The 12,290-nt window shown below is 34.0% G+C and overlaps 1 protein-coding gene across 11 annotated transcripts in view; it reads left to right on the top strand.

Annotated features, from left to right (window-relative positions):
* Positions 1-677: 677 nt before the first annotated feature.
* ebf3a (EBF transcription factor 3a) overlaps positions 678-12,290 on the top strand; it is a 112,492-nt gene continuing 100,879 nt past the window's right edge. The window contains exons 1-5 of one of the 11 annotated variants that reach the window (XM_051922988.1): positions 678-781; positions 8,856-9,395; positions 9,658-9,814; positions 10,183-10,246; positions 10,836-10,891. In XM_051922988.1, the coding sequence (XP_051778948.1) occupies positions 9,262-9,395; positions 9,658-9,814; positions 10,183-10,246; positions 10,836-10,891 (411 nt within the window). In that variant the 5' untranslated portion in view covers positions 678-781; positions 8,856-9,261. Of the gene's footprint in view, positions 782-8,609; positions 9,396-9,657; positions 9,815-10,182; positions 10,247-10,835; positions 10,892-12,290 lie in introns of those variants that run through there. The other 10 variants (XM_051922989.1, XM_028795314.2, XM_028795315.2 and 7 more) reach the window with 10 other exon arrangements.

The raw sequence follows: 12,290 nt of genomic DNA, 5'->3' as shown, positions 1-12,290 counted from the left end.
CGTTCCGTACATATAAACCTTAACAAATATAAGGCACATCTGTCACAGATGTATTGCGAGTTTACTTGTATATTTATTTATTTTGGTCGCAACGTTTAACAAACGCATAAATAACATGTTTTGAAGACTAATTTTGTCTGTCTGAGTGTCTGTTTAATTACTTATAGAAAAATAATAAATGTGTACATATTCAGAAGTGCTAATGAGCAGACACTCCAACATTTAAATGTACTGAGCACGCTTTTACGACACACTTCTTCCGTGTACAAAGTTCACTTTTAATTAAAACTATTAACAAAGCTGAATTATACTGAAACAATAGTTGAGTTTCAGTCTTAAAAAAGACAAAGCAAATTCAGTGAATACAATAAATTTGTCTGTTTATTGATATTTTAATTTGAAATCAGTTTCTATTTAGGCGTTCTACCTAAAGATAAATATATACATTTTACAAATAAATACTCATCTTTAAAAGTTTTTTTTTCTGATTCCCTGTTTTACATCCTAGCTTAATTCACCTTAATTTAGGAACAAGGAATAAAAAGATACATATCCCCGCAATCCGGTTAGCCCCTGGAGTAACTAAGTGACGCCTGCGCGATGGCGCTGTTTGTACATCACTTTACTCCACTGAGCTTTTCAAAGACTGGCACAAGGTAAGTGTTGTATTAAATACCACAAATCATTGAATCCTCTTTAACTGAAGAAAAAAAAATAATTTCCTTTCAGGAGATTTTATTGTTTTGTTGTTTAAAGGAATCACCTAATGGTCTGTGGAAAGGTAAGCGTATGGATTTAAGTGTTCCGTTCCGTTAAATGGACCGACAGAACATAGAAAGCAAAACTTTAACTTATCTGTTGATTGTGTTGTTACGTGTGGGTCTTGGTGTCTTTGGTTTTTACTATTGTATCGCTTTGCTAATCGCAGTATGTTTGGACGGCTATTTTCTTTAAGCATTTACAGATGCTTTTTGGGAATTGCAAGCGGTATGACTTAAAACGCGTAGATGAGGTGTTCATTCACTTCTTTGCTCAAATGAATATTGTGCTTTTTGGCAGAGGTCTTTGAATAATTATAGGCTGGCAATAATTTTAATTTTATGCACGTGCTTTAGCTGGCAAATGCAATTCACGGCTGCAGTAAATTCAAACTTCTGTTTAATGAGTTTCTTTTATTTTTCCAGGAGAGAGGCTTAATGAATGAACGCCAGGTACAATAAAGGTGTGCAAATACAGCAGGCGTCAATTAAAAGGTGCCGCTCCAGATTAACAACCTCAAGATTGATCATTCTGTCAAAAACAGAGTTGATTTATTAAAACATTCTCATTTCCTCGATATAAAATTTTTTTATGTGCACTAGGTGAAACTGAGTTCACTCACTGCCGAAGCAGATTGATGTTTTAATAAATAAAGCAAAAAAGAATAGCGTGGTGACTCTCTTGGGAGGTAAACCCACAGTTTAGGCTTACAAATAAAGCGTATGTTGTCTTTAAATATTAAGTTTTTAATATGCAATGTTACTTTCACAAGCGTGTTTTTGTACGTTTAATTTTAGGCAAATGACAAGAACACCTCAAAGCCGTAATTCTCGTCTATATTAGTTTATAAACGCGATGGGATTACATTTATTGATATCACTTTTACTTTGAATTCATACATTTGTGTATACTAGACTATCTTTAGGAAAAAGAAAACAGAATCTGCAACTATAAAGATAAAAAATTATAAAACATGGTACAATACAATAGCAGTAAAACGTTGATCTCTTCAATTATAATCTTAAGTGGACATTGTATATAAATCCTCTAGGTGGCGCGACATCCCCGCAGAAAAGCAGTAAAATGCAGTAGACAGTAAAAAAACAGAAGTTTGCCTACCTGCAGAGTAGCACAGTAATCTGAATTATTATTATTGTTATTATTGTTGTTGTTATTTTTATTACTACTACTACTAAATAGAAGTTTCTGTAGTAGCAGTAGTAATACAAATTTTACATTTTAAGGTGTACTTTAGTTCATCACTTTTTTTGTAGCAATTTTACCGTAATCATGTTAAACTGAATAAACGTATAATTTTTAGTGCGAAATTATATATCGTTGTTAATAAACCATACGACTGTACAAGAAAACCCACGATGTGTAACTACTTGTACGCTTTGTAGAGTCCACTGTACAGTCAAAAATATACAAACGTGGTAGAAATTCGGACTTTTCTTTTTAAGGAAAAAAAGGGGGCTTTTACAGATGCAGTCTATCAGTCTCGATTCCTACTGGATAAATTACATGTTAATAGTGTAGAAGAGGTCTCGGTTTCTTTTTTCATTTCTTACTGTCTCTTTATATCTGCATCGCCCCCGGCTACGCTATCGGCACCCAAACCGCCCAGCAGTTCTTTCTTCATTTCAATATCCGAATGAAAATGCAAATTATACCGCGACCACGGGCCTTTTGCAGAGTTCGCCAGTGCACGTGTGTCTACCACTTTCATATATAAAAGCTTTTAAATAAACGTATTACATATAATACCTATTTCGTTGTAGTAACAGACTTACACAAACAAAGATCAGAACAGAACACAGAAATCGTAAATGATTTTTTTTTTCAAAATTGTGAACGTTTTAATGAACTACACTCAAATTTCTATAGTTTAGTCCACGAACAGCAGTACATATATTTTTCTTTCTTTCTTTTGTTATTTAAAGTTTTCATTTTTTCCGCTAGTTCTGAGACTAAAACTGTTCTTCTCTAGAAACACAGTTAGGATAGGAAGATTTTTGTCCCGAGGGATGTTTATTGGCGTTTTAAAAATAGATCAGACTTAATTAAAACTTGCAAAATGTGTACAATCTGAAATTCAAAAAGAAATGATTGTTATACTTTTTTCAGGCTGAGAACAGACAGGTTTATTGTGTTACTGAATGGTTTATAGTACACCGTGTAGTGCATACCGCAAGGTCACAAGCAATTCGAAGAGCATGAACTTACTCGGAGGCGTCCAGGTGAACACATGACTGTACTGATGTGTAAATCTTTCACTTTTGGATAAAAAAGCGTTTTCCCACAAACTTAGATCTTACAAATGAATCTATATTAATTGCACTCCTGCATTATTCGAGAACAAATTATTATAACAATAACCATAGCATTAGTTTGCGTATGTACCGCCAACATGATCATATCTGACAGACTTCCCAGAGGCTGCAGAAATTTCACAATTAATTAGAATGAAGCATGTTTAATTAAAGACAATTGCAATACAAGCAAGTATCTGATCGATCTTTGATTTTAGTGATTTGCGTAGCGCTTTTCTTTGGTTGTAAAGCTGCATACATACATTTAGATTTTATCTACCGAACATGTGTAACAGAATTAATCTCTTCAAGAATCATCAGAGAGATGGACAGAGCTGCGGAAATTAATGACAAATCAAACTGTTCAAAATGTAATTCATGTCTAAACATATTATGTCTCTTTTAGAACAATACATATAATAGTAAAATGTTAACTTAAGATCAATAGTCGCTATGCGATAATTATTATGCGAATAATAATAATAATAATAATACATTGCTAATTATGGTATTATCGTCTTTTAATAACCTCAAACTCATTTACACTACAATATTATTTTTCGTAGCAAAATCCGAAATATCATATATGTACCTAAAGAGTTTCAAATACCTTATTACAACAGTTGTATAAATATACATATATATATGTGTGTGTGAGTTTGTGTGTGTGCGTGTGTATGTATGTGTACAATGTTTGAGAACAATTTTAGTATTCTAAAGGATATTTGACCAATAATTGTAAGCTGAAAACGAAATGGAATCCTAAAAGGTACACACTAGTGCTATTACATTTGTTTTTCATTTTTATGACAATTCGCAATAAGTTACACTATCTGTCTGATATTTAACAAGCACATTGTGTCAGTAATACTTAATGTTACTTATGCATTTCTGTCTCAACGACGATAATGCAAAACATGTTGACATGCGGGTGTTACTAACAACAAAGCGGTCAGTTCCGTACAGAAGCCTTCACTTTTTACTTGGCTTTAGCAGAATTTCAAATGAACGTCTCTTAATTTGTCCCAAGGAGGCGCTGTTTATCAAATTTACAGCGTTTAAAAAAAAATCAGGCGGTGTGAACTTGTGCGGCAGATGTACCAAGTGTGATTTTTATATAGTATTCAAACAAACAAACAAACAAGCAAACGATTGTGTCTGTTTATTTCCTTTAAGACAACACTGTTCTGGATTTAGAGTCATTAAGAAGAGAGAGTTTCTTAATACATTATATGAATAATTTAATTAAAATACCTATATACATTAGGATAATCAACACAATAGACCAAATACGGCTAATGTAGTATACTACAATCAATGTAATTGTAATAATGATCGTAATAGTAACACCAAAAACAACTGTGATATATACATGTGACAGAGACAGTACAGTTAAGTTCCAATCAGTTATCTGAGGTTTAAAAGTTTTCTGTAACCTAAATTATAAATAACTTTGAAAAGACTCCCCCATTTATAAATTAATATTGCTATAAATCACAAAAGGGATGTGGCCCGATGAATCGATCAAGTTAAACGGTACTGAGTTAAAATGCATACTAAATCTCACTCACAAAGTTTCTTTTGACATATTGAACACATTGATATTTTTATAATTAATGCTAGAAAACGTCTATGTTTCTAAAATGATTTTCTTAAACATTTGAAACTGTAATAAATTTCTTTATTTCAGAATAAAACTAGAACATGTTTTCAACCTAAAAAAAGCGTAAATACGAGTTCTGTCTCTGAACAATGCCCGATCTTGGACAAAATATAGTCTGTTTAGGTGTGTACGGAAAGGTTTTTTGACTAGAGGAGATCAGCATCCTTTTTAAGCAAGCTTGGGTACGTGTGCGTTTGTGTATAATATGTAATATTCACTATGTGTCACTAAACTTTATTTCGAAAATACCAGTATTTTGTCAAAATCACGTCCTGCCGTTTATTTCGATTTTTATTCTTTACGACTTTATAGGCACAGAAGTTGAAACGATAATTCAGGGGTATTATTCACCTTTGTAATTGCTTACAAGTTTTTCTGCTGTAACGTCGTGGTTTTCATTTACCGGCAAAACGCAAAGAGAACAGTCTGTCTTTTCATGTAAACTTGAACTTCAGACATAATGGCTTTTAAGTCTTTGTCTGCAAATAATGATAGCGCTTTCGTGGGGGTGTTTCTAGAAATATGCAAATCTGAAGAAAGCGAGAACAAAATTTGTACTTTAGCGGCTGCCCAAAGGGCATATATATTGAATTGGAATTATTCTGTTCATGTATGTAAATAACGCGCGCTTTTAGAGCAAGCTGATTAATTTCAATACATGGCAAACTGTGTGTACTATCCTTAAACATTAAATTGCTTACAATATAATATTCATTTGTTAAGTTTAAAAAATGTTAACAGTATACGAGTGCCCCCTTATAGGAGCATAACATTTCGATTATCTATCCGGTCATATTTTTCCATTATTTGACGAGTACACTTGACAAATGTTTTGCGTATCTTTGTGAAAGACGCAAGAAGTACTAAAGCACCGTCTGTGTCTTTAAGGTCTTTACATGCTCTGGTATGATGTTAGGGAGGACAGCTGGGCAATGGCCATCTGACTGACTTTACCGTGACATCTGGGAGCCCACTGGTGTGTGGCACGCGAATCGCTTGATGTCGCTATTTAAATGCAAATTTGTGGGGGATCATTGAAGCCTCACCCCGTAAATTCACACAAAAGGAACACTTCACACACAATAAGAAGGAGGGTCGTTACTTCGGGAGGTCTTGGCAACACCGAGCAAATCTTATTCAAACCCACACACCTTCTGCATGACTAACTTTTTTCCCTTCTCCTCACTCTCTCTCACTCTCTCTCTCTCTCTCTTTTGTCCAGCGTTCAGCATTTAGCACACTTTAAAACGTTACCTTACATCACTAACAGTAAATCGAACTGAGTCGAGCCTTACAGCCCGCTTATGTTCGGATGTAAAGAAAAATCTTGATTACTATAAAGTGACATTGATTATTCAAATTTTACAGCCTTACTATTTATATAAAAGTGTTTATGCGGTATGTTACATTTTATACTTGATTTGCCCTAAACAAAAATGCATCCATCATAAAATCTTCACACGAGTCATATGTAAAACAAGACACAGTCACACGAAGACGCAATGCATGTCATGCAACGCAAAGTTAAACAGCGCTCTACATTTCAATTTACATTTTTGTAACTTTAATTGACTTTACTCTAACCCTATATAAATACACATACCTATATTTTTTGCAAGGAGATTCTAACACACTCATTTTATTCCATACATTCTAAACCATCTTTTATAGTGAACAGTCATGTGGAATAAAAGAAAAAAAGTTCGTAAATAATAAAGACCGTATTTTCCACGCTTTGGGTGCAGGACCAGATGATCCTAGAAAATGAGCTGAAATACATTCAGTCTCAGAGCCTGTTGTGAAGAGCAGCTGATTCCCCCCATTTCTGGCCAGATGGCTTCTGAACACAGATTTGCATTCATTTTCGCCTAATATCTTCCAAAATAGCGGGGCAGCTGCATTTGTTGTCAAATAAGGTTTAAAACTCCTTTTTAGGATAGCATCGTTACCTACGTGATGGGTGTTAGGAACTTTTTTTTCCTATCCAGTCAACAGTATCAGCTTTAAAAGGATTTGTCTTGAAACCTCCTAATTTGGTAATCAGATTTAAATCGCCTCGGCGCGTGTAATCTGTATTAAAGACACAGTAAATGATTTACAGCAATATGCAATTTGAAAGTCCGCAGCAGTAGATAGATAGATAGATAGACAGATAGATAGATAGATAGATAGATAGATAGATAGATAGATAGATAGATAGATAGATAGATAGATAGATAGATAGTCCTAAAACATTGTCAAACACATGTTCTCAATAACGGAATATTTTCGCAACTGTACATTTTACTTTTTTCGACAAATTCAGAATTTCTTGCGTACTTGTAGCATGCAAAACACTGTCATTTGACATGAATACTATTTTTTCTGATAAATCTTTAGCAATCTATTATACAAAATTCGGACACATTTGTACCCCTAGTATGTGACGACTGCTCCATAGACTAATCTTATTATGCTCAAATCGTCATAAATATGATTTTATTATACTTACGTATTTAATTAGACGACCAGGCAATGTAATGGATTTTGAGATCGGGCTAGTGCAACAGCTTTGATAATTCACTTATCTTTGGCAATAGTCATTAACCCCCAACACCAGCAAAATAGATTGCTTTCTAACACATCTCTCTTCTTCTCTTTACCCCAGCAGTGGAAAGCTCAGGGATCCCCAGATAACACAAAACGGACTCCGATTCATAGCGATTAGTAGAAAATATTAACAGATACGCTCTGACAATTGTCAGAAAAAGAATGTCATACACGGATAAAAAGAGAAGCTCGTCATTCATTGCTAGGATTGTCCCCAAGTCTTTTTATTATCAAAGACAGCCCGGGTCCTCTTTACAGGAAAGAAGGTAGGCCAGCCTTTGCGTATCCCCTGAGTCCTCTTCTTCGGGCAATACGAAATAGTTTCAAATGATATTAAACTAAATTTGAATACCAGGACTTGATCAATTAACGCTTCGCACGTACAGATCATTCTGAAATCATTGTGCCAATAAATAATAATAATAATAATAATACTATTAAAATGATAAAGTCTGTTTGGGTTAATTTATAAATTAATGTGATATCTTAATTATTTTTTCTCTTATAAATGAAAGTTCACAAGATAAAATAAACACCGATAAATGTAAACTAATGTTGGAAGAAAACAAAGTTTGGTGGTTCCGGTTGAGCTAATACTAATATTAATACTAATAGTATTACTACTACTACAACTAATAATAATAATCCTACTAAAAATGATGAGACAAAATTCTCACAATTTATATATTTCTTTGTAGCTTATATTAGTCCGCTGCTCTGTTATACATTAGAAAAACTGGCATTCATTTTAAATGAGCTTGAATAGATAGATAGATAGATAGATAGATAGATAGATAGATAGATAGATAGATAGATAGATAGATAGATAGATAGATAGATAGATAGATAGATAGATAACATTTTAAAGCAAGTATATTTTCATTTTTTTTATTTCCAAGCAATGACTGTATGTGTTTTGTAAATTATTTAGTATTAATTTAATGCGTACATAAATCAAACTAAATACATTTTGCATGCAAACATCAAATTTAACATAGCTTTTATAAAAAGGAGCAGTTGCATGAGCAGCTTACATTTACATGATATTTCAAGTCAAATTTAGTTCGGTAACTTTCTCTCAGGCGAACGATTTTAATCGTATATATAGACGATGCACGAGCGTTTATTTTTCCTCGAGGATTTGTGTTGGTGAATAATAACTTAATTGGTTGCTGATTTGATTACAAAAATCTCACCAGCACACTGTAAAGAAAAAGTGGATCTAGCGCTCTCGGGTTGCAGCGATCAGTCAGTCAGCTCCGTGCATGCTGTGGAGGGTTGGTAGGCAGGAACTATCGAAGTTCCATATTTGGTCAAAGCTCCGCCCGGTCCGCGTCAGATTCTGACAGAGCTGCTCCCGTGGGTTTAGAGTTTTGGCTCCCGGGAAAGGTTCCATTCCTAGGGGATAGAGGGCTGAGTTTTGTATGCTTCCATCCATTCTGCAAGACGCTAAAGGCCCCTCATCAACCTCTCCTGTGTCCGGGAACACCTCCATGGTAATCATTTTTTCGTTTATTTGTCTTTTGGAGCAGGAGCGCCTTGCAAGAAGTGGTCGATTCAGCAGTGTCCTGAAGCTTTTTGATGCCGTTGTAGTAGGATGACACCACATTGAGAGCACCAACAAAACATAAGAAACAAAACATATGTATATTTTTATTAATAAAAAGCCGTTTTCCCGCTACTTGCACTACAACTGAAACGACAGGATCACGGTCCAACTAGCTGTTGAAGTACAAGTACTCTGAGTAAATTGTTTATGTCGTGCCAATTCAGGACAGATTGAAGAAGGAAGCAAGACTTGAACTGGGCTTTCCTCCTGCTGATCACAAGAGCAAAGTCATCTCTTATCTTCCAATCGCCAAGGAAAAAAAAAGAATCTGACATTTCCTTAATCCTAACCCCTTTGGTAGGAGCTGGTTTTGCACAAAAATTGTTTTAATGTTTGGGATTCAGGAAAATATACCAAGAGGTGGGACGACGATGAAAGAGGAGCCGCTGGGAAGTGGTATGAATCCAGTCCGATCGTGGATGCACACTGCTGGGGTAGTGGATGCTAACACAGCCGCCCAAAGGTATGTATGCCAAATCATCTGATTTTTTAATGTATTTCTCATATCGACCCTAAATCCCCTCAATACTCTGTATCAATTACAATCTCCCCATGCTCCTCTTCAGCTTTTTCCCTTTCATTACATCATATTACTGTTATAGTGACAAATCAAGAAATCTCCTGTCTCCCAAATGTGCTTCCCGTTTCCAATGTTTTCATCAGCCTCATCCATCTCTGGTGTCTGTAATACTTAACCGACATAGTGTGTTGTTCTCTTCCCGCAGCGGTGTAGGTCTGGCTCGGGCACATTATGAAAAACAGCCGCCTTCCAATCTCAGAAAATCCAATTTTTTCCACTTCGTCCTGGCTCTCTATGACAGACAGGGACAGCCAGTGGAGATCGAAAGGACAGCTTTTGTGGACTTTGTGGAGAAGGAGAAAGTAAGCCTTACTTCGGAATTTTGTTGAAAACGATTAATTTAAAATTTTCACAATATATACCCTAACGGTGCTCCAGAGGTGGCCAGACCACGTGCAAGTTTGACTTATTATATAAGAAGCCCCGATTTCAAATAATGTCACCGCAAATTTTTATATCTAAAATAATACGAAGAGCTCTTAACAGCAATCGTGAGCTGTGACCTAGGCATAAAATTAATATTTGCTATTAATTTGGAGGACCAAGGTGACCATTTTATTTCTGTAAATTTAAACAAACAAGCAACTTAGATGCCATTGCAATGAAGCTTACGTAGAGGTTAGAGTTCGATTCTGCTTTATTAGTAATTATTGATACTGATTATTTACAGGAGCCCAACAGCGAAAAAACTAACAATGGAATTCATTACAAACTTCAGTTATTATACAGCAATGGTAAGTCAAAGGGAATAAACATTTTAGCGATTTGTTTAAAGTTGTCTTTGTCATAATTCAGAAAATTGAAATCACTATATATTTTTAAATATAAAGGTTCCATATCACATTTTTATTTGATAATAAAGACAGCTTATTTTTAAGAATAGTCACATATGTTATATAGTGTGCTTAGCTCATCTAAAATGAAAATGCATTTTTAAATGAAATTTAGAATGTTTATTTCTGACCCTTTCAGTGCGTGTAACCACGTAGCTGAAGCAGGGAACGTGTGGCAATATTAGTAAACTTTATATGGCTTTTAATTTTGTTATTTCACGCAGATGTCACGCATTTCGTATTTCTGCGAATTTTAATGCCAGTGAAAAGAATTTGAATAGTATCGGAACTTGTACATCCTTTGCAGCCGAATAAACATTTAAGTAATCATCAGATATGCAAGTAAATGCGCTGTCAAGACTTTTAAAACAGGGCTTATTTTACCAGAGAGAAAAAAGCTCCAGGTGACTTGGTTTTTACTGTATGAGAAATTTACTGTATTAATGCATTTATTATTGTCAGTAAAGCTTGTGTTGTTTCCATCTTCCAGGGGTCAGAACAGAACAGGATCTTTACGTACGATTAATCGATTCTATGACGAAGCAGGTAAGGAAGTTTTTTAAACACTTACTTAGTGCGCATGTTTGGCAAATAATGGTGTCATTGTAGTTATAAGCCAGTGGAGAATTTTAGAAAAAAACGTGCTCTGTTGTAAATGTTCGTAATTTATTTGGATTACAAGAAACGAGCTTTGTTTTGTAAGTACTTTGCCATAATGTCAGCAATCAAATAATCACGCCGATATTAACACCATTACCCACATCATCGTCATCAACAAAAATTACAAGCACTAACATCAACACCCACCTCACCGCCACCCACCATCACCTCCACACCAAGCACAAGTACCACAACAATAACTCTAATAATAATAATAGTAATAATAATAATAATAGATCTCGGATGGGTCGTTAAGTTCAAATGATGTGTTTGTAAATTTTCTATATACTTATTTAAATTTTATTAGTCATTTGTTGCTAAAACGTACAATAACGTATGGCCATTAAACAAACGTTAAAAATCACATAGTAAAAAAAAAAAGTTTTTTTTGAGTCCTGGAGTCAAACATCACTCCTTATTTTCATCTTTACAGTACAGTACTGCAGGAGTCACTCATTTATCACTCCAGAAAAGTCACTGTTTTCACTAATGGCCACATCCGAATGTATATTTAACAATCAGTGTCATTTTTCTAACCTAAAACATTAATTGTCTCGAATTTAATTTTATGCAGTCACTTACAGACTCTGTACATTAGCAATTATCATGATTGGTAGATAGTTTCAATAAGTGTACAAGTGTACATAATGCTATATGAAATTTTAATATCCTCAAACTCTTACTCCTTTAAACTGCTGTACACTAATTTGTAACTTCAGCTCAAATATTTAATGATTAGATTGAGAATGGAAGCTTATCACGCTGTAGAGTATAATGATGCGTACAATTAATGTACTCGTCAGAGGTGATAAATTATGTTAACGTTATTTTTAAAAGATATTAAGTTATTTTTCTATTTTTTTTTCTTTGTCAGTGTATCCTTATTGAACTGACAATGTGTTTTATTTTCAAATATTTTCGGAAACCGGTTTTGTGTAATTAGGGACATTATAAAGCCTATATTACAGAACACTTTCACTGAACGGGAGTGTTAAACTGTTGTATATATATATATATATATATATATATATATATATATATATATATATATATATATATATCACACGTATTTTAACTTTCATTTTAGGTTGTCAAAGCATATCGAAAAAATTCTTTAAATTAATAGATTAAATCATGTTTGAAATGAAAATTTTCTTACAAATAAAAAATTTACTAATAATAAAATATAAAAGCATGCAAAGAAATAAGCGTTCTACAGTCAAATGTTTCACACGTGTGTATATAGGTATATGTTTATACAGTATATATTACATGCAGAAACAGA

This window comes from Erpetoichthys calabaricus, chromosome 2, assembly GCF_900747795.2.
Source record: "Erpetoichthys calabaricus chromosome 2, fErpCal1.3, whole genome shotgun sequence".
Taxonomy (NCBI): Eukaryota; Metazoa; Chordata; class Cladistia; order Polypteriformes; family Polypteridae; genus Erpetoichthys; species Erpetoichthys calabaricus.
The sequence above is the reverse complement of the archived record's forward strand: the minus strand, read 5'-3'. Positions and strand labels throughout refer to the sequence as shown.